The 22,620-nt window shown below is 40.0% G+C and overlaps 1 protein-coding gene and 1 long non-coding RNA gene across 4 annotated transcripts in view; one reads left to right on the forward strand and one right to left on the reverse strand.

The window, feature by feature from the left end:
• Positions 1 to 15,467, forward strand: part of HEATR5A (HEAT repeat containing 5A) — a 59,522-nt gene extending 44,055 nt beyond the window's left edge. For all 3 annotated transcript variants that reach the window (XM_081888777.1, XM_081888778.1, XM_081888779.1), the window contains 12 exons: positions 274 to 455; positions 946 to 1,014; positions 1,721 to 1,900; positions 2,280 to 2,511; positions 3,383 to 3,631; positions 4,238 to 4,365; positions 4,588 to 4,735; positions 8,243 to 8,515; positions 8,684 to 8,908; positions 10,002 to 10,153; positions 11,441 to 11,654; positions 13,287 to 15,467. In XM_081888777.1, coding sequence (XP_081744903.1) covers positions 274 to 455; positions 946 to 1,014; positions 1,721 to 1,900; positions 2,280 to 2,511; positions 3,383 to 3,631; positions 4,238 to 4,365; positions 4,588 to 4,735; positions 8,243 to 8,515; positions 8,684 to 8,908; positions 10,002 to 10,153; positions 11,441 to 11,654; positions 13,287 to 13,585 — 2,351 coding nt within the window. In that variant the 3' untranslated portion in view covers positions 13,586 to 15,467. The remainder of the gene's footprint in view (positions 1 to 273; positions 456 to 945; positions 1,015 to 1,720; positions 1,901 to 2,279; positions 2,512 to 3,382; positions 3,632 to 4,237; positions 4,366 to 4,587; positions 4,736 to 8,242; positions 8,516 to 8,683; positions 8,909 to 10,001; positions 10,154 to 11,440; positions 11,655 to 13,286) is intronic.
• LOC309357131 overlaps positions 293 to 22,620 on the reverse strand; it is a 33,378-nt gene continuing 11,050 nt past the window's right edge. The window contains exon 3 of the long non-coding RNA XR_014163037.1: positions 293 to 434. This is a non-coding gene — a long non-coding RNA (uncharacterized lncRNA). The remainder of the gene's footprint in view (positions 435 to 22,620) is intronic.

Consider the following 22,620-nt stretch of genomic DNA (forward strand, 5'->3'; position numbering starts at 1 on the left):
CATAGCTTTATCCCTGGAAGTTAATATTACTGAAGCAAACTTTTCTAGATATTGCACCTAAAATTTTGACTCTGCGCAGAATGTTGACAATCTGCAGTCGTTATTGGTGGTTTCTTGGTTCAGCAGGAAATGATGCCTATTTATGTATAGGTGTACAATTCAGAGGATGGGAAAGAAGAGGGGGTGGGAGATAGGCATCAATGCTTTAAGTGTCCACACTAAAATACATTTTTCGTATTAACAAAATGATGTTTTTCTTTCCCACCCCGCCAGATGATTTCCTAGTACTGCACTTAGCTGACTTGATCCGCATGGCTTTTATGGCTGCCACGGATCACAGTGACCATCTTCGTCTTTCTGGCCTTCAGATGTTGTTAATTCTTGTTCGGAAGTTTGCTACTGTGCCAGAGCCAGAGTTCCCAGGTCATGTGATTCTGGAACAATATCAAGCAAATGTAAGTAGGCTTTTGGTTCTAGAGGCGTTTGAAAAATAAAATGCATATTAAGAGTTAACCCTACATTGCACTTGAAGACTTGTGTTATAAAGGAATATATTATTGGTGTCTTACTACACAGGCTGAATAGAATTTATAACAGTAGCCATCACTGTAGTCAATCAAGAGCTGATTTTGTGAATGTGTGGTGGAACTGGTCTAAAATAAATGAATTTTTGGAAAACATTTTATAACATGTTACTATAAATTAGCTTACCAAATTACCAGTATAAAGAGTAGCAGAAATCAGAAAACCTCTGTTGCAACTGAAATGTATAACTTGGTCCCGAAATGTTCATCAAGTTGGCAAACTATTAGGAATAATTTTGCATGTTGCACCTTTTGCCTTTTAAGAGAATCATACTCAGATTTGTAAGAATATGTTAACTGGGCCAGTTTCTTCAAAATATTCAAATATTTTTTAGCATGTTATCAAATTATTTTATTTTAGGTTGGTGCAGCGCTTAGACCGGCTTTTACTTCTGAAACACCACCTGATGTAACAGCAAAAGCATGCCAGGCAAGTTTTTTAAAACTATATATATAGAATTCAAATTTCATCAACTCTTGACCAGTCACAGGTAAAACTTGATAAAGATTATATCTTTATCTTATCTCTTAAAAATTAGTATTTGGGACTGCTTCACCTCTGAACATTAAATTTGAGTGCAAAATGGGTTTGCCAGATTAGAGAGAAAGCTAATAACTGTCAGGACTGGTTGTTGCCCTCTTCAGATCACCACACAAATGCTTCTTGTTCTTTTATAACTTTTTATTGTGTATTAACAAAACAGTCTTATAAATGGTTCTGAACTATTCTTCCTCAGAGTCACTTATTTCAGATACCTTCTGAGCTCTGCTTCTCCGTGACCAGCCACCCTCAAAATGGCGAAGGCACCTTTCCCTTCGCTTTCCCTCTCTTTTTTCTAACCTCCTGGCTAGAGCTGGCCTGTATCTCCCCTCCTCCGAATCTGAGCTAGAACTTAACCCTTGCCTTTCTTGTGAACAGCCGGTCCCTCCCTGTTGTTCCTCTTGCTCTCTTCTGTTAGATTCACTGCTCTCCTTCCCCCCTTGGGGAAAGCTTTCTCCCTCTGAGAAACTGGAAACTTCTAACTCTTCCCTGACAATAACCTAAGTAAGTAAGTAAATAAGAGAGCACAAACCCAGGCATAGTGTTTTGTAGCATTACAAAAATAACTGTATTGTTTGCTGTTCTATCATACTAGGTTTGCAGTGCCTGGATAGCAAGTGGTGTAGTAAGTGACCCTAGTGACATTCAGAGGGTTCATCAATTGCTTGTGACATCCTTGACCAAAATACAGGCGGGACAAGAAGCCCAAAGTCAACTGTACAATGAAGGCACATCAGTTATGGAGATCCTAGCTGTGTTGAAAGCTTGGGCAGAGGTACTTTTTAATGTACATATTTATGGTGGCACTAGCACTTTGCAGTTATAACTTGTGGATCAGACATTTGAATATCTACAGGGGTCAACTTCTAGTTTTGAGTTGTGGTGTTTGGCAAAAACATCTGGATTTTACCCTGATGTTCAAGGACTTGGAGAGCATTTCTATTTGCTTATACTGAGTTAGACCATTGGTCCGTTCAGTTGTCAGGGCTGGAGTCAGATGCAAGTCAGCACGAAGAAGCAGAGTCAGTTGCCAGTGAAGTTAACTGTTTATTCAAGGAAACGGCATACAACTCAGCAACACTTCCCAGTAGGTCTTGCCCCTATATTCAATGGCCTATCGATGAGATTGTCCTTTCATGTTGTTGTTTCAACAGGTCTATATAGTTGCAGTACAAAGGCAGAAAAAGCAAAGCGACGTCAACAGACCACCCTTGGTAATAAACATCACAGAGGAGAGCTGCAGGGATCAAATATCTCCAGTGGATGAACTTCTGGAGCTAGTCCAAGCAGATCTGGGCAATCTGAGCAAACTCTGGCTTGCTGCACTCCAAGATTATACTCTCTTAACTTTGCCTCCAGAATTTGCCTCTCAACTTCCTGCTGAAGGTAGGCAGGCAAATAGAACAATACGATTTAATTTCATTCATTAATCTATTATATTTCTATGCTGCTTTTCACTCACACAAGTCACAAAGCAGCTTACAAAGAATAACAAGAATTTTTCTTGTTTAGTCGTTTAGTCGTGTCCGACTCTTCGTGACCCCATGGACCAGAGCATGCCAGGCACTCCTGTCTTCCACTGCCTCCCGCAGTTTGGTCAAACTCACGTTGGTAGCTTCGAGAACACTGTCCAACCAATCATCAGCAAAGCCAACAAATCATCAGCAAAACAATTACAAATCAACAGTAAAACAACCACCTTCTGTAAAATACTGTTAACAAAACAACTAAAAATTAAGCTAAACATCACAAGTCATAAGATTCACAAGGCATTGTTGCACTCATAATCCACAAAATAAGATTAACGAGATTAACAAACAACCAAAAACAAACTAAGCACTGTTGATTTCACACACACACACACAGACACCCACCCACCCTTCCCCACCCCCATGACTCAGTTCATCAAAATACATACACATAAAATACATTCCTCAAATATATATTAACTTTTATGCCACATAGTTTGGGCCTTATTCCATAAATTAGAATGTAGCCAGTAACATGTTGTCAGCAAAAAAATTAAATGAAATTTTTCAAAATGTGGATGCTTAAGTGATAAGATGCCTGTAAGATTGCAGAATTTAAAAAGAAGTTTACTGAAGTCATCTTTGATGATTTGTGAATATTACTTTTAAAGAATAACTAGCCAAACCTTCCTCATTGTTTAACCATAAAAAGTGTAATTAAAGTAGTAAATACAAAGCTACCTTGAGCTGTTTGGAATATGCTAAACATTTGCTGCTTTTAATTGTAGGTGGTGCTTTCTATACTGCAGAGACAATTGAAAATTCAAGACCACACTATCAAAACTCCTGGGCATTGATTCTCCATGCAACAGCATTGTGGCTTACCAGCACAGGTTTTCTTGTAGGTGACTCAGATGAAGGTCTAACTAACCTTTCTCGACCTGTCACCCCAACTACAATGTGTCAAGATTCAACATCTAGAGCTGCTGTAAAATCACCTGAAGACGTGAACACTGATAGATTTCATCTTGTTTTGGGTTAGTAAATGCATGAACTTTTCCTGGTGTTATTTTCTCATGTAATTTTTCTGATTGTTGTTGGAAATCAGTATGAGCTGTTAGGCACATGTTGAAGTGGTTAATATGCAACTGTTGATAAAATTCTGCATTGTATGGGATTACTACAGAATTTCACCGTTATTTCATTGAATCAAGCCAGTGGTCCATCTAATTGAGCTAATTGTACCATCTAACTGAGAACTGTTAACCCAGAATGTCAGAGGATCTGAAACCCAGTTCTCCCAGTCTCTGGGAATTGGAATTTTATTTACTTATATCTTATTTCTTAAAAGACTTCTAATCTGCCCTTCATGTTGAATGATCTCAGGGTGTATAACAATTAAAAACAAAACAAAACTGTAACATAGAGTTGAAGAGTACTAATATATACTCGTCCTAGCACAGGCCCAGTAAAAATCATATTTCAAATGCCTGGTGCAAACATCTGGCACCAAAAGATGGATAACAACAGCACAAGTCAAATTTCAGGGGCCAGATAGTTCCAAGCCAGTCAATTGACTGGTGTTTTATTGGAAATTCAACTCTGATTCTGTTCACAGCATAATTTCTCCTCTCTCTTCTTAGGAATTAGTGTGGAATTTCTATGTTCTCCTCGGTCAGATGCAGGAATGGAAAATATTACTTCTTGCCTACATGCCTTACGGGTGCTGCTTGATGTTCCTTGGCCAAGGTCTAAGATTGGTGGTGATCAGGTAGCAATCTATTGGAAATCCTAAGTATGAATTACGAATTGTTCTGTGTTAACAATAATTGCTTCTATCCGATGTCTCTAAGAAATTGCTTCCTTCGTTTTCTCTCATCGTGATTTCTCATGACATAATGTGAAGGCCGCCTGAAATAGCCTCTGTGATACATTTCACCTTGTGTGTTGCTGCATTGTGTGTTCCACACTTTTCCTGTTTCCCTTTATACAGGAGCTGAGTGTTGAGCTGCTGAATGTTTTACATCGGCTTATAGTGACAAGAGAGTCCCCTGACATTCAGCTTGCTGCTCTGGAAGTTGTTCGACAGATTCTTTTTGCAGCTCAGGAACATGTCAAGGAAAAACGGAGAAGTGCAGAAGGTATTGTTCTTGATGACATTTAACTTAACATGCTGGCTTTCCACGCACAAGGTGGCTTACATAAAAACGATCGAGGACAATACATAAAAACTTCATAAAAACAAAGCAAAATACAAAAAAACAAACAAACAGGAGACAACCAACATCAATTAAAAACAAGCAAGATCTCACATAATAAACGGTTGGGAGTTGCGAGCCACACAGGTTTCATGCTTCTCTCTTCTCTGGCTCAAATTTCTCCTGCCTCCCTTAAGCAGGGCCCTTCTTATTATGTGTTAGAATTGAATAAATATCTTATGACCATGGTAGGTAAAAATAAATAAATTGCTGCGATTCTTTTCACCGGTAGCATAATGCTAATAGTAGATTTTTAACCTGTATTTCTAATTTATTTCCATATTTTTCCTGCATTAGATTCTTTCTGAAAATGGGAGCTGCACCCATATAGGATTATTTTAGTTAGTGATGGTAATTTAAGCCATCCCTTCTTTTAATAATGAACATAGCTGTCAAGCATAATATGCATCAGAATTAATATACAGTAGTATCTCAGGTTACAAACACCTGGGGTTACAAACACTTCAGGTTAGACTGCGCTAACCTGGAAGTAGTACCTTGGGTTAAGAATTTAGCCACAGGATGAGAACAGAAATTAAGTGTGCACTGGTGGCGTGGTGGCAGTGGGAGGCCCCATTAGGTAAAGTGGTACCTCAGGTTAAGAACGGACCTCCGGAACGAATTAAGTTCGTAACCAGAGGTACCACTGTAGCTTGTTTTAACAGTTGGCATTCATACCCTACAAGTGAAACAACTTAACTGTTGTTTCTTTCTTCCCCAAGAACCTCACCAATTTTAATTGTGAAAGGGAGTTAAGAAAATCAAACATTCTCACCATCCTCACAAAATTGCAGTTTCTAGCATTGGAGACAAACAAAGAAAAGTAAGTTCATACAGTGCAGTTAATGATGGAATTTGTTACCCCTTAGATGGCTTTAAAAGGGGATTAAACAAATTCATGGTGGATAAAATTACCAGCAACAACTAGTCATGATGACTATGTACTGCCTCCAGGTATAGAAGCAGCATACACCTCTAAGTGGCAGTTTTCTGTGGAGAGATTGCCATTGTAGGCAAAGAGGTTGCTGGATTAAACGGGCCTTTGGTGTGCTTACACAAGTGTTCTTCTTATGTATTGAATCCTCATGCTATGGCACAGCAGTAAAACTGGGAATAAAACTACTCTGTGAATTTGTAGTACAGCTATAGCAGGTAAAAGTTAAAGGTAAAGGGACCCCTGACCATCAGGTCCAGTCGTGACCGACTCTGGGGTTGCGGCGCTCATCTCGCTTTATTGGCCAAGGGAGTCGGCGTACAGCTTCCGGGTCATGTGGCCAGCATGACTAAGCCGCTTCTGGTGAACCAGAGCAGTGCACGGAAACGTAATTTACCTTCCCGCTGGAGCGGTACCTATTTATCTACTTGCACTTTGAGGTGCTTTTGAACTGCTAGGTTGGCAGGAGCAGGGACCGAGCAATGGGAGCTCACCCCGTCACGGGGATTTGAACAGCCAACCTTCTGATCGACAAGCCCTAGTCTCTGTGTCTCTTCACTCAGCTATAGCAGGAGTGAAGCTAAATTGGGAGTTTGGATTTGGATTTGATATCCCGCTTTATCACTACCCTAAGGAGTCTCAAAGCGGCTAACAATCTCCTTTTCCCTTCCTCCCCCACAATAAACACTCTGTGAGGTGAGTGGGGCTGAGAGACTTCAGAGAAGTGTGACTAGCCCAAGGTCACCCAGCAGCTGCATGAGGAGGAGCGGGGAATTGAACCCGGTTCACCAGATTACGAGTCCACCACTCTTAACCACTACACCACTCTGGCTGTGATGCATGTTAACATGGAGTTCTGTTTTGCAAACTGTGTGTCTCCACAGCAGGAAAAATCCAAGTGCACACAGCTGAAGCAATTATAGATTCTTTCCCTGTTGACCTCTGCTTCCATTTCCCTCCCTTTTTCACTTCCTTTGTGTCTGTTATTAGACAGTAAGAGCCTTGAGGTAGGGACCTGTCAGACCTGTTCTTTGTAAAGCATCATCTCCATAGATGGCATTATTTACATAAGTAATATATGTGGCATTGCCTTTTAAATGCTTTAGAAAAGAACTCTGTGGCATGGTTTCTGCTGGGAGAACCTTCCTTTTTAAAAGCACAGGAGGTTTCTATCCCTCAAGGGTGAAGTGACTGTCCTGTTCTATTTATTTGCCTACTTTCTGAAGAACTCCAAGTATCTTAGAATTCACAGTATCAAAATAATGTGTCAAATAAAAGCAACCCTCCAAGTTAAACCCAATTTATAACACAAGCACACAACATTTACATCTGTTTCATGCCTTGGGCAACCCAGCCAGATGGGCCGGGTATAAATAATAAAACTATTATTATTACTTATATGGGACCGACATTGATAAATGTGTCCAGTTTCCTCTGGAGTTGCATGCGAGGTATATATTCTCAATGCTGTTAGTTCTGACAGGACTCATTACTGGTGTATAGGAGCAAAACGTGTACTTGAGGTTTTATTATTGGAGTTTTAATTGTATTTTGATGGTGATTGTTTAATAAAGACCTACATTGGCTCCCAGTATGTTTCCGAGCACAATTCAAAGTGTTGGTGCTGACCTTTAAAGCCCTAAACGGCCTCGGTCCAGTATACCTGAAGGAGCGTCTCCACCCCCATCATTCTGCCCGGACACTGAGGTCCAGCGCCGAGGGCCTTCTGGCGGTTCCCTCATTGCGAGAAGCGAAGCTACAGGGAACCAGGCAGAGGGCCTTCTCGGTAGTGGCGCCCACCCTGTGGAACGCCCTTCCAGCAGATGTCAAAGCGATAAACAACTACCTGACATTCAGAAGACATCTTAAGGCAGCCCTGTTCAGGGAAGTTTTTAACGTGTGATATTTTACTGTATTTTTGGTTTTTATGGAAGCCGCCCAGAGTGGCTGGGCAGGCCCAGCCCAGATGGGCGGGGTATAAATAATAAATTATTATTATTATTAATAATAATGTTTTGTTGTATGGAAACCACTCATGATGGGAAAGCAGTGTACAAAAATATTTATATAAATAAAGAAGCCGCAGGTGCTGGGGCTAAATAAAAATGCCTTCAGCAGGTGCCAAAAGGAATACGATGCAGGTGCCTGCCTGCTATCAATAGGCAGGGAGTTCCATAGTCCTGGTGCGGCCACACTAAAAGATCAAGATCTTTCAGATGTGGTGTAGATATTATGTGCCACATGTAAAAGGGCCAGTTCTCCTGATTGAAGCAGTTGCATGGGCGCATATGGAGTAAGACGATCTTGTAGGTAAACTGCTCTTCAAGTTGTTAAGAGCTTTATCTACTAACACATTGAACTCAGCCTGGTAAGCAGATCAAGTGGAGACCTCTCGGCCCAGGTGCTTATATGCTGACAAGGCCTCACTCCTATCTATCACTGTCCTTCCATTTTAGTTGATGACGGAGCTGAAGAGAAGGAAACATTGCCGGAGTTTGGAGAAGGGAAAGACACGGGAGGGCTGATACCTGGAAAGTCCTTAGTCTTTGCAACCCTGGAGATGTGTGTGTGCATTCTCGTAAGGCAGTTGCCTCAGCTGAACCCTAAGATAACGGGCAGCCCTGGAATTACATCTGGAAAGCCTCAGTTGTTATCAGAGAATGGAAGCAGACTAGTATCAGTGGCATTAGGAATCCTCTCTGATGTTCCTGCAGTCTGCTCACCAGAAGGTAGGTTGCTCCCAAGATGTTTCATTTGCGAGGAAGAAAGAGGCAGTGTAGGGACCAATCTCCCATTCTAGGAATGCAAGCTCAATGTTTATCCTTTGTTTAATGTGCACCAGAAGCTATTTCTTCTTAACCATGATATTTTAATCACCCCCTTGTCATATCCTACAGGAAGCATTGCCGTTCTTCCTACTATCTTGTATCTGATTATTGGAGTCCTCAGAGAAACTGCTGTGAAATTACCCACAGGCCAGTTGCCTTTGACTGTTGCTTCATCGTTACAAGCTCTTAAAGGAGTGCTGTCTTCTCCCATGGCCCGGGCAGAGAAGAGCCGGACTGCTTGGAACGAAATGCTCCGCAGTGCTTTGGTCACTATTCTTAACTTTTGGGATCAAGGTATAAAGGCTGAGGAAGGTGTTTGGTATATAACTCAAGACAGTATAAGAGTGGGGGATGAGGTCTGCCAACAATTAAATATCATAAACACCACACCAGTGAGTGATTCCTAGTAAGTAGTATGCAACATTCTGTCTAGTACTAGAACTGTCTGGGTACAAAAAACGAAGTCTGGCATCTGAACAAGTTTCTAGTAACTGGTATGTGACAGCTGGGTTGCTGAAGAAGGTAGGGAGCTGGCTTCTTCTCCCCTTATGGTCTCCTGCTTCTTAGACCTTGCTGCCTCCTCTCCCCAGAGTCCCTACTTTGCTCTCTCAATCCCACTGCACTTTGGGCAGAACTTGGCTTACACACATTTCTTCCCCTTGTCAGACCCTTCTTCCATACCTGTATTTGCTTTCTCTACCATTTTGATGTCGTACATCTTTTTAGAGCCGAGCACCTTCTGTTCCTGCCTTCTACTCACTTTTCTTCTCTTTTTTTCAAAAGCCTTTGGATGCCACTCGTTGTTCACACCTTTCCTTCTTTTTCTCCCAATGGACTTCCCTGGAAGAATGACTTAATCAGAGTTGAGGCTTCCCAGAGCACACCTGAGTAAGGCTCAGCTCTGGAAAGATACATGGTATTAGTAGCAGTAGTAATGTATATGAAGTTGTCATGTTAAGACAGATGACCTATCTGGCCCATTATCCAGCCTATTTGGGCTGGCCAACAACTTTCCATGATCTTAGGCAGAGGTCTCATCCATGGCATATCCTTAACTGTAGATGACTGAAAAAGTTCTGAAAAGTTATCTGCCCTTGCTCTATATTGTAGCTTTTTAATAAAAAGCAAATGCATACAATTCACTGGGGGGGAAATCTGACCGACGAGGAGGGCTCAAACATTCTTCAGCAATAGTTCATGCTGAGTAAAAGTTCTTAAGAGTATCCAATGTACATTCTTAAAAATATGTGTTTATCTGCCAACTATGTTTAACTAAAAAATCTGTTGATTTGTGATACAATTGATCTTAGCACCTTGATTTATGCATTTTGATTGATGAAATGCTCCAGTTTCAGAACACAAATTTAAGATTGTTTTTAATTGGTAGATGGTGCTCATCAAGAATTGGATGAAGGTAGTCTGCTGACTGCAGTCACAATATTCATTTTGTCTACAAGTCCAGAAGTTGCTACCATGGAGTGCCTTCAGAAGTGTTGCATTGAAAAGTTTCAGTCAGCAATGGAATCTAAAGATCCTATTGTAAGCCCTGCATATTGTTTTTATTGTTTAGAACTCTACAATTGCTATGTTTTTATGTTCAGCCTTGAATTATTTATTTAGAATCTCACTATATAGCCTAGGAGGCCCTCAAAGCAGCTTGATTCTCAAAATAAAAGTTCACATTCAGGTTTGGTATCAGGAACAGTAATAACATGGCAACACTTTGGAGCCTGAATTATTCTGGTGAAATTTCCTGCTTTCATCCTTAGTCTTCTTTGGTGTCCACATTCAGCCTCAGCCTACTAGGCAGCAGAGCCCACTGATTATCACTGAGGCAAGAGTAGGGCCAAACAGTAGGAAATCTCTCAGCCCATGTTGAAGGCAAATCTTCGTCTTGCACTGAAAGGCAGCTGCCTCCACCATCTGAAGTAAAGTGAATGGCCACAGGGGAAAGGGTCTTTTCCCCTGTGATGCATATATAGTATATAGTACATCTTGTGGAAAAGCTAAAAAGTATGCTTCCTTCTGTTTGATACTGAAGGATTGTTGTTTTTTGTACAGATCTCAGCACTTCTATTTTGATTTGGGCAATATGGAGTCCCTAACACAACCCCAGAGTCAGCCATGACTGGACCTAATAGTCAGGGGTCCCTTTACCTTTACCTTTTAAGTTCAGGGACGCGGGTGGCACTGTGGGTTAAACCACAGAGCCTAGGACTTGCCGATCAGAAGGTCGCCGGTTCGAATCCCCGCAACAGGGTGAGCTCCCGTTGTTCAGTCCCTGCTCCTGCCAACCTAGCAGTTCAAAAGCACGTCAAAGTGCAAGTAGATAAATAGGTACCGCTCTGGCGGGAAGGTAAACGGCATTTCCGTGCGCTGCTCTGGTTCACCAGAAGCAGCTTAGTCATGCTGGCCACATGACCCGGAAGCTGTACGCCGGCTCCCTCGGCCAATAAAGCGAGATGAGCTCCGCATCCCCAGAGTCGGTCATGATTGGACCTAATGGTCAGGGGTCCCTTTACCTTTACCTTTTAAGTTCAGGATCACTGCACATAGAACAGCTTACAGCTACCAGAAAGAGGGAAAGAAGACAGTATACTCATATATGCTGGTATCTGGCAACACACCTGCATTAATACACCTAATTTACTCTGTCTGGTCTTTTCCTGCCGTATCTGAAAGCAGATCTTGCTACTGACATTGGTGCAGTCTTCTGCTTCTGATAAATGTACTGATGCACAGGACATCCCCCCAAATGCAGTTCAGCAGTGCTCTCCAATACTACATTTTTGTGTTTTAACTTGGAATTTCCCTTTTTCTTTTTAGGTGCAACTTAAATGCTACCAGCTTCTCCTTACCATTTTCCAGTATCCAAATCGAACTATCTCATATCCTTACATTCATTCATTGGCATCATCAATTGTTTGCAAACTGCAGGAAACGGAGAAAGTCAAGCCTGAGAATTCTGCTGAACTTCAGGTTATTCAGGAAGGGATAAAAGTCGTGGCTGCTGTTATAGCTCTCGCTGAGGAGGAACATCGTAAGTATCTTTTGTAGGGCAAAATAGATTGACATCTGGAATCAGTTGCTAATTAAAATATGTCTCTGTTAATGTAATTTCAGTTGTGACAACATGCTGAGGACTCATGACAGTGCTAATCTGTTAACATTTCATCACTTGGAGACTACTTCTAAAAGTATTCTTTAAATTATTGCTTAATCTAGCAAATGCATGCAGTGATGGAAAAACCTTCTGAACACAATAACCCTTCTAGAGGCTGTGCTATGTAGAGAATGTGCACCTTAAGCAGATGGTGCCAAACTGGTGATTTGCTGTGTCATATCAGCTAGTCTATCCTACTGTACACTCAGTGCTTTGATCTACCCTGTCCCCACTTGGATGATCAGAAATATTTTCATCCTTTTCTTCATAGTTTCATTCCAAAATGGATGTTCTCCAGCTATCTGTTTTCCCCCCAAGAGCCAGTTTAAAAGCTGCTCACCTTTTTTGATGTCAAGAGCAAGGAGTGGTGTGGCTCCATTGCTGTACATGTGAGACCCTTCCATTTTATATAGACCCAGCTTGCCCCCAAAACATGACCCAGAGTCTAACAAATCCAAATTCTTCCTCCCGACATATCTTGGACATTCTGGATTCCAGCTTCTTTTCCAGCAACCTGAATGTCACATCTAGGACTGCAATACGACTGACAGTATGTTCCATGACTGCTGAACTCCCTGCTGATATTGTTTAGTAGAGAGAAATGCACACATTCATTAAGCCTAATTAAAAGTGTGGTTTTTAAACTTTGTGTTGCTGCTGTTAATATATCAGCTAATTAACAATGGCCTTCCCTTTTGCAGAGGAAAACAATTAGGAATAGATGGGGCTAACTTAGAATTATCTGTTTTTGCTGTTGTGTTTTTAACCAGCTCCGTTCCATTAAAAGTCTGTGACATGATTATTATCTGTATTTTATTTATTATTTGCAACTTAAGGGCTGCAAAATGTTGCAGTTAAAACAAGTACACTTATGAAAATGAAAAAGCACAAAACTTACGAGTAACAAAGCAAACCAAATAGTGGCACAGTACAATGCAAGAGGAGGTAAACCGCCCAGTCAGCGAAATGTCAGTGTAAATCACATATGCTAGGTTTAGTAGCCTGTAGACTATAGCCAGAGTCAAGAATACATTTTATTGTATCACTTGGGTTTTAAAATGCCATTAATAACTTTGCATTTACCTTTTTCCATAGTTGGCAATCTCTTTGTATATAAATACTCTTTGGAGGAATTCTCTGCATGATTCCAGATATTTGGCCTCAGAGTGCCACTAAGAAAAGGTGGGAAGGTCAGGTGGCAAGCAGCTGGAAGGGTACTTGCTACAGGCAGGGAGAAGTAAAGGCTCTTCTGTCACAGTAAAGCCACTAGTTAACCCCTTCCGAGGGCTTAAATTCAAAACCCACCCATGCTCCCACATTGAGATTGGTCCCTGGAAGGGGGAAAAAGCCCTGAATAACTAGTTGCAACAATGATTTTAACAGTGCAATCCACTGCATGGTTACTTAGAAGTAAATCCTGCTGGGTTTAGTGGGGTTTGCTTTTATGTTTTGAACTGCAGCCTAAATGATGTTTAGTGGTATTAATCATTTGTTTTTAATTTTTCACAGGAACTCAGCTAGTGGCTTGCTTTCTCCCTATCCTTATTTCCTTTCTTTTGGACGAGAATGCCCTAGGGTCAGCTACAAGTTCAGCAAGGAGTCTTCATGAGTTTGCTTTACAGTACCTGATGCAGATTGGTCCACAATATTCCTTGGTCTTTAAAAAACTAATGGCTTCATCTCCGCCAATGAAGGCGAGGCTTGAATCGGCCGTGAAGGGCAATCAGGAAAGCATCAAGGACAAGGCAGCACCTAGGCATTCCAAGAATCCCGGGAAAAGTATTCAGCTAAAGACCAACTTTCTGTGAATAATGTTTTAAATCCGAAGCACTTTGATCAAAGATGGCAAACTGTCCCTTTTCATTTCTAGCTGTCTTTATAATGAAGTAGGGTTTTTATTTTAATTTCATCTGCTAAACTTTGAAAATCAGCACATTATAACCCAATTCCAGAGATGTGCATGCATGTGCCTGCCTACCTACTGACTCAGTCAGTAGTAGGAACTACATTCACAGCCATTACTGCTGTATGTGGACATGAGAAACCCATAGGCTGTGCATTCACAGTTCCCAATCCAGAAGAGGGTTTCTCCTGCTCAATCAGTGTGCAGACTTTATATCATTATTTTTACCATGCTACTAGCTTCTTTAAATTCTCTCTCGCCACTCTGCAGCATTCTAACCTAATGAAGATTTTATTAGAATATGTAGGAACCTTGACATGCTTATTTATTTCACACTTTGATATTAGCACAAATACATCAAAGGAAATCATGTCCAATTTGTCAATGCACAATGTAACAGAACCATCCGTGCCCCCCTATATTGCTTTTTATTATCCTCATTATTTTGTTTAGCAGTTCCCAGTGTGGAACTGTCAACGTTTTAAAAAAACAACAACCACTTGTCATTTTTAAAAGCAGTTTGCAGGTTAAGCATTGAGAGCTGCTTCAGCAAAAATACTAATGAATTACTGAGTACGTGTTCACGTTTAGCTCCCATGGAGTATAGTAAATGTGCATCTTTGACCATAAACAGGAAAAATTATATCTTGCACTAGGATTAATGGCACAAAAATGTGGTTAGCTCAAGGTGGAGTGTTAATTCAGGGGGCAGCTGTTGCCACCAGGGCTCCAGGTTTGGAAAATCGTTTGACTAGGCTCAAATACATAAATCTGGGATACTATTCAACACTAAGCCGCAGTAGTTGTTAAAAATACTAATACGGCAATCACAGTTGAACTGTAATTTTAATTCATAAATTCCTTGCAATGCTGTAACATGTTCCAGCTGCTAATTTAGCAAATGACATCATTAAGTAAAAATATTGGATGTTCTCTTGCTCTCTTGTGAACTGCCTTGGGATCTTTGAATGGAGGGCAACATACAAATTTAATAAATAAAAATAAAATAATAATAGTCCATAAAAGTGTGTAAAATTACTTCCGAGTATCTTAAATCCACACATGAAGTACTATTGGGGACTTTAAGTTCTCATGACTGTAATGAAGCTCCACTTATTATCTGAAGGATTTACATTTCCAAAGTTAAGCACATATACTTATGATTGAACATACCTTATACTATCCACAAAATTCCACCTAGGCAGGAAATATCTTCTTAAATTCATCATGCTAAAGAGGTGGTTAAAGCGTTCATATTTTGTTCAGAATATGAAAACTGCTCTGATGCACAGTTTTTCTGCATAAGATACCTCATTCTCTATCATGATCATTTGATGATCTCCCCATGGGCAAATTTGATGTATCGACTCAGATGCATAGGAATCAAAGGGAGATTTGTTAAAGTGGGCTTGTATTGTATTCAGTTGCAAATGAGTCATTGGAATAAACAAAACGTTACATCTTAGCAGTGGATTGTATTTTAGTATAGAAGTCTATACTAATAGCGTAAGCTATTAATTGTTTTAAGAATTGTATTGGCAACCATTGCCTTTTTGTGCCAGTATTATCTGATATAAACCAAATGCTAGGATAATTACAGTATTTCCATCTAATAATTAGTAGAAAAATAAAAAATATCATCCATAGAACTGAGACTCAGGAATGTGTACTGTATTTTGCTATACATTTTGTATATAAAATTGTAAATTGTACAGAATTGACCATTTGAACAAAATTCTAACAAATCATTTTTCTAATTTACATAAAGCTAATTTTCTTCACTTAAATTGGTGTGCTTGCTATTTTATTAATAAAACCTGATTTTATTTTTTTTTAAACTACAACCCTTGTCTTAAGTACATTTTTAAACACGTTGGTCTCTTAAACTATTACTTCTGTTCCTTCCCACATTTGGGATACCCTGGCATGAAAACCCACTCTTTAAAGCTGAATGGGAGCAAACATCAATCCTTGTTTTCCATTGAAGTTTGCTCCTATTGAGCTTTAAAGAGCAGGTTTCCACAGGGAAAGGAGAGAAAAAAAGGGTGCTCAGACACAGAGCTTTAAATTGCGGACTGTGCCTGGAAAGAGCGGAGGAAAGCTAAGTGTGGATATGTGTGCTTTATTTAGAATTAAAATGTTACTAAGGAAGTATTCTTCAATAGAAGTGTACCATATTTTGAACATCTTGGTAGAACTTTCTGTAGGCTTTGAAATCTGTCAATCATGGCTATTGGTGGTGTAACTGTGAACTTGTAAGAAGTGGATGTACAGCAGTCTTTTACAAGTAGAGCATAAAGGGAACAACTGTTCTCAGCACGTTGTTCAGAGTTAGTATAGTATACCTAAACATGGATATTTCATTCATTTACAGATTGGCACCCCTCTTTTCTAGTGTTCTCAAAGCAGCTCTCAGTGTTCATAAAACGCCATGGCTGCATTAAAAACCCTGTTTTTAAAACAAAACCAGACCACCTGGAGCAGGCAATTTGAGGTCTTCACCTGCCTGTCCTGGTCCTTCTTACAGGTTTTTGATGGGTCTGTGCTGTGGGAGGAAGATGGTCCAGAGGAAGCAGAGGTCTCAGGGTGTCCGCCTGTCTCCCTCTGATAGATTTATCAACAGGTATTTATTTAATAAAGTTGCTTCACTTGTTTAACACCATCCATTATCTCCTTACCACCACCACCTTTTGAAGACCTCATATTCTTCTGGCATAGGTTTTCAAGATCCAAAAGGCACAGTCCTTCTCAACATACACAAGAAACCAGCAGATCCCTATATCCAATTGATGTTCACAGATGATACACTTTGTTCTTGGTAACAGTGCAACATATTAGAGCAGAATTAAGGATTGATAAGAAATTATTTGAGGCATGTATGTAATAATAATAAAAAAATGATTTAGAACTCCTCTCCCACATCATGACTTGTGCTGTCGTAGCTGCGAGTCTTATTTGTAGTCTCTGTCCAAGAGCAGGAACTGCAGAGGCAGCTCAGAAAATGCTGAATGGGAAAATCCAGAAATGGCATCTACATGCAGAACATTCTTTTTTGCATAAGAAATACCCAGGAGATGAAAGCCTCTTTTCAATCACTAAATTGGAGCAAAAGTATATTAGCACGAGAAAAACCCACTGAATCAGGCCAATGGCACATCTAATCCCGTATCTTGTTCCTCACAATAGCCAACCAGATGCCTGTGAGAAACTTGCAATGACAGGACTAAAGGTAAAGGTAAAGGGACCCCTGACCATTAGGTCCAGTCGCGGACAACTCTGAGGTTGCGGTGCTCATCTCGCTTTATTGGCTGAAGGAGCTGGCATACAGCTTCCGGGTCATGTGGCCAGCATGAGTAAGCCGCTTCTGGCGAACCAGAGCAGCGCATGGAAGTGCCGTTTACTTTCCTGCCTACTTATTTACTTGCACTGGCATGATTTCAAACTGCTAGACTGGCAGGAGCAGGGACCGAGCAACAGGAGCTCACCCCGTCGTGGGGATTCGAACCGCCGACCTTCTGATTGGCAAGCCCTAGGCTCTGTGGTTTAGACCACAGCGCACAACTTGCAATTTCCAGCAGCTGGTATTCAGAAGCAGAGCATGAGACACTTAATCTCAGGGTGGTGGGTTTGAGCCCCACGTTGGGCAAAAGATTCCTGCATTGCAGGGGGGTTGGACTAGGTGATCCAACTTTACAATTCTGTGATTCTGACAGAGGGTGTAGAACAAAACCATTGGGACTTTTAAAGCCATCCAAGTTGTTATCTATCACTGCCTCCTGTGGGAGCAAGTTCTGTAGTTTATGAAGAAGTGTTTTATCCGGAATCTTTATTACAAGTAGTTTTCATTCATATTTTGTAAATTTATGTGAGCCTACAGGAGAAGACAGGAAAGTGATTTAGTTAAGCTGGTTCTAGGGTATAGGTAATTATACTGAATGCATTTAGGAAGAAGATACCATCTCAGTTCCAGGGAATTTAGAAAACTGCCATGCCACCTCTTAAAAATTAAGTGCAGCATAAAGTCAAGTATAAACAACTGGCACATTTTATGTAACCACTGAAGTTAAAAAGCAACTTCCTGCCTTTATTTTGCTGTGCTTGCTCATCCCTCCTAATGAGTTGCCATAGATGTTAACTACAGGATGTTGGTTCAGTTATCAAGAGACATAATTATAACAAACAATTCATTGTTATATTTAGAACGTGTGGGATCTGCATTAGTTTTCACATATGGGGGGGGGGAGAATTTCTATGCAGTAAATATATTAGAAGTGGAATGAAATTTTTCATTTTTAAGTCCAATTAAGTATTTATTTAATTACAGGTTACAAAAAAGGGTTTCCTTTTAGTTTATTTCAGTGATTGTACAAGTTTGTGTATTTCTTGACTCCCAAAGCAAGGTACCATTTTCTTCTTTCCGATCAATGCTTTTTTAAGGCTTGTGCCTAAAGTTAATTATTGATGCTAAAAGTATAATCCTGGTGGGATTTGAGTGGTTGGTTTTCATTTGTTTGTTTGTATGTGTGTGTGGTTTGTTTAATTTTGCAAGTTGCTTTCTTCTTTGGCCACTCATACAAGTATATTTTAAAAATTTAGGCCATTGTAGTCCCAATTCTTTTTCACTGCTTTTGATTTGCTTGCACCAAAAATGTGAGTGCACATGACTATTAACAGCAGCAAATTAGAGCTGAAGTGGAATAATTTCTTTAATAGATTAAACGACATGTTTTAAGACCACCTACTTTACCAATAACAGAACTATAAAGGACTGTTGTAACTGTACAACGTGACACTTTCAGCCTGACTGAGGGAGGAAGATTTAGTAAGGCAATTAACAACCAACTCAAAAAGTCACCATTACTTTTTACTGCATGGAAACTAGCACATCCGTTCGCTCCACTTCTCTCATTTTCTCTTCTGTTTGTCCCTTAAAATTCTCTTTAATAGCAAAATGTTTGGTTCTTTGCATTTATATTTATTTATGAACACCTATCAGTCAGTTTACTACCTAAAGCTAAATTGAGCTTGGCTTTTTTTTTTAACTGTTTTTCTCCAAAATTAGCTAAGGCACAGCAAGAACATTCTGGCATCCTGTGAAAAGCTGCATGTTTGAGAGGGAGCTGCCTGGACCTCCTGAGAAACACCAGACCTCCCATCTGTTCCTCTTGAATTATGCCAGTGCATCTCTGAGAATGCCTCTGTGCTATTAGCTCTAATCATTTAACACCAGCATGGATGCAGGAAGCAGATTGAAGTGATAAATGCCAGACATATCATAGTCTCATTCAATATGTAAATGGCTCCCATGCCAATTGGTTAAGAGAGTGTTCATGCTAAGCATATTTCCACACAGGATTTGAGGAGTTTGAAGATGGCGAATATTCCCAGCTGAAAGAAGCTTTTAGTTAAGGAGGCAGGGACTGCTCAGATTAAGATCTCCCCCACCTCCCCCCTAAAGAAAAATATATGCAAATATATGCAATTGATTTGGTATACTATTGATGAATACTATGGAAATTAAAAAGTATATGCATGATATATATACTGTATATATAATTCCAGTCAATTACTAGTAGAAAAGATAAGAAAAAAACAAAGCACATAAAATACGGTAAGTACGGTATATGCTTGTGCTAAATGGTGTATGAATGGTGCTTTACTAATGCACTTATAACAACGTAATGCTGCTAGATTTTTGCATTTTGTGTTTTATATATGTAGGCCCTACAGTAGGGACTGAATTGTGGTTTGTTGGTGGGTATCTACTGAGGTGGCTTTTGGGGTGGGAGCGTTATCTAGATCATCTGTACCTTATTAGAAGGTAAGGTAGCTGAGGTACTTAATAGGGTGAATCTCGCTACTGAAGTGAAATAACATCTGGCTGTAACTGTGGAATATCATCAAAACCATTATGACCTGGCCCTTGAGACCCTTGGAGTTAGGTGCCTGGGAGGAAGGGAAGTGGTATGGGTGGGGGTGGGATCTCAGTGGTGATGGGCAGGAGAGTTATGGCATTGGAAGGCAAGTGCGAATATTCAGAAGAAGGGGCATTACCATCATAAAATCATTAACACTTCTTAGCTGCTCCCCAGAATGCAGAACCATAGGTGTCAACGTTTCCCTTTTTTAAAGGGAAATTCCCTTGTTCCAAATAGGATTCCTTGCAAGAAAAGGGAAAAGTTGACAGCTATGTGCAGAACTGGGGTGATAATGTCAGTTGTCCCTCTCTTCCAGCAGTGCTGCTGGTAAATGCCAGGCTGGTCATGAACATATTTTATGTGTTTTAATCTGTGTTACAAAGATATCTGCAAATGTGAACCAAGGCTGACATTTCAGGTTCAAAATCTCACCCAATCCTTCCATAGCTTTTCACACCTATAAACATGTTAGGATATGCTCTGAGGTTGATATCTAACTCTGAACTTGAGACTTCACATGGAACATATGTTTGCAACATAATTCTCCAAATGCCTACTTGACCTCTGCCCCTACTTTAAAAAGAGGGAACAAAAATTGTGTATATTATCTTGAATAGTGTGATAAATTACATTTGGTGTTCATGATTAGAACTTTATGGAAGAACCAAGCTTGAGCCCCACACCCATTCTAAAAGTCCAGGAATGAATGTCTTTCAAATACTGTGCTTTCTTTGTTTTTATGCATTCATAATTGTCATTTCCCCCCCCCCAGCAAAATCAGTTACTTTCTTTACTAGTTGATGTAATAACCCATGCTGGTAGTAATCCACTTGACACAAATCTCTTCATTTTTCTAAAATCTCCATCTGTGATTCAGGCTTATTGAAACAGCAAAATGCAGAATATTAATTTTCTGCTCTGCTTTGCTTTGCTAGTAGTGAGGATAATGACTACAGAAAGCTTTTATATTTGGAAATGGTGCCCACGAGAACGGAACATGGCTGTGTACTGGATTTTGTAACTAGAGACTGAGGATATTGGACTTTGAGTAAAAAAACAAAACAAAAACAAACTAGATCCAACAAGCCTCAATCATGCCTGCCTCTGCTATAATCTAATGTCTTCTTTGATATAGAGACATGAAAACAACTGATTTTAAGATGCATGAAATAGGCCAGATATAAGTTGATTATAAAGAATAAGGAAGTGCCCAGACATCACAGTAATACGTATGACTTTCTGGGAAGACATAAAGTACTGTAATAAACAATGGTTTGTAGAACTGTCAATGTACTTCTTGTCAGAACTCAGGGCATAGGCCTATGGGTAGGGATTTTGTTCCTCATTTCTAAAATCTTAAATCCAGTTCTTCACATTTTTTGAATAATTTGTGAACTTTTTAAAAAACTCCCTACGAAAAATTTTCAGCATTCAGTGTGGGGGTTATGTAGATTTGAATGAGCCCAGCCTAGCTGAGCCTAAGTGGAAGGTTATGTGTCAGGTTCCACATGATTAAGTGGGCGGGCAGTGGTATGGCAAAATGTCATTGCACTGGAAGTGAGACGTGGTAAAAACATCACATGAGTCTTTCACCATGTACCCAATTTAGTCTGAACCCATTAACTTCAAAGGCAGGCCATTGCTTCAATCAGTTGACAAAGTAGGTTTGTCACACTGACTACCTTATGGGATATTCCTGCACTACATTTTTCCACTTTGTTTTCTTCTTGTAGTGATATAGCTGGTCCACAGGGAGGCAACAGAGATAAGGAGATAATTCCTTAATTTATTTTAAAGGGAAGTATTTGATTTAACTTTCCAGATACCAAAAGTGCCAGAAGTTGAATAATTAAGCCTTAAATTTTGTTGAACTCCTTAGGTTTTGAGAAGGGAAACAATGTCAAGACAGTTTCGTAAACAGAAATATATTTAATATAGTGAAATATAATATTAATACAGTGGTACCTTGGGTTACATACGCTTCAGGTTGCATACGCTTCAGGTTACAGACTCTGCTAAACCAGAAATAGTGCTTCAGGTTAAGAACTTTGCTTCAGGATGAGAACAGAAATCGTGCTCCAGCAGCGCGGCGGCAGCAGGAGGCCCCATTAGCTAAAGTGGTGCTTCATGTTAAGTACAGTTTCAGGTTAAGTACAGACCTCCGGAACAAATTAAGTACTTAACCCGAGGTACCACAGTATATTAACAACAAGTACAAATTATGAATTTATATTTTTTAAACTTTACAATGTTCTATGTTCAACAACTATATTTGATTATAATCAGATTTATGAATGTTGAATTGCTTTCCTTGCTGCATTAATTTTTCAATTGTTTAAAGAACTGTGAAATCATAGTAGGATCATAGAAGCATAGCATTGTAGAGTTGTAGAGATGACCCAAGGGTCATCTAGTTCAACCCCCTGCAATGTAGGAACTTCAGCTATCCAAGACAGATGACCATCCAACCTCTGCTTAAAAACCACTAAAGGAGGAGAGTCCACAAACTCCCGAAGGAGACTGTTCCACTGTCAAACAGCTCTTACTCTCAAAAAGTTATTCCAGATGTTTATTCGGAATTTCCTTTCTTGTTGCTATTTGTGGTGGGAGCTTTCTTTCTGATATTCACTACTTTTGTTTGTTCAATGTGCTACATAATGATTCTTGCACAGTACTGCAGAAGGGAATAGCAAACAGCAGGTGCAGAGAGGCGGCTTTGATCAGGCTGTAGCACGAATAAAGAGGCAGGAATAAACTTCACTTGCCCAACCCTGCACTCAAGAGGTTGCTATTTATACTACAGCAACAAAAACCTTGTTGCATCCATGCAATTCATGTCATATCTAGGTTGACCCTTACAGAGAGCACCTTTGAAAACAGTGACCATGTGAAGGGCCTTAATTCAGAGACAGAAGAAAGAGCAGGACCAGATTAACATATGTACAGTATGTTCTCATGGATATCAACTCACAATGTTCACAGTGCAGACTTCCTAGAAATCAACAGACTGGTGATACAAGAA

Source organism: Podarcis melisellensis, assembly GCF_964234715.1.
Source record: "Podarcis melisellensis genome assembly, chromosome: 1".
Taxonomy (NCBI): domain Eukaryota; kingdom Metazoa; phylum Chordata; class Lepidosauria; order Squamata; family Lacertidae; genus Podarcis; species Podarcis melisellensis.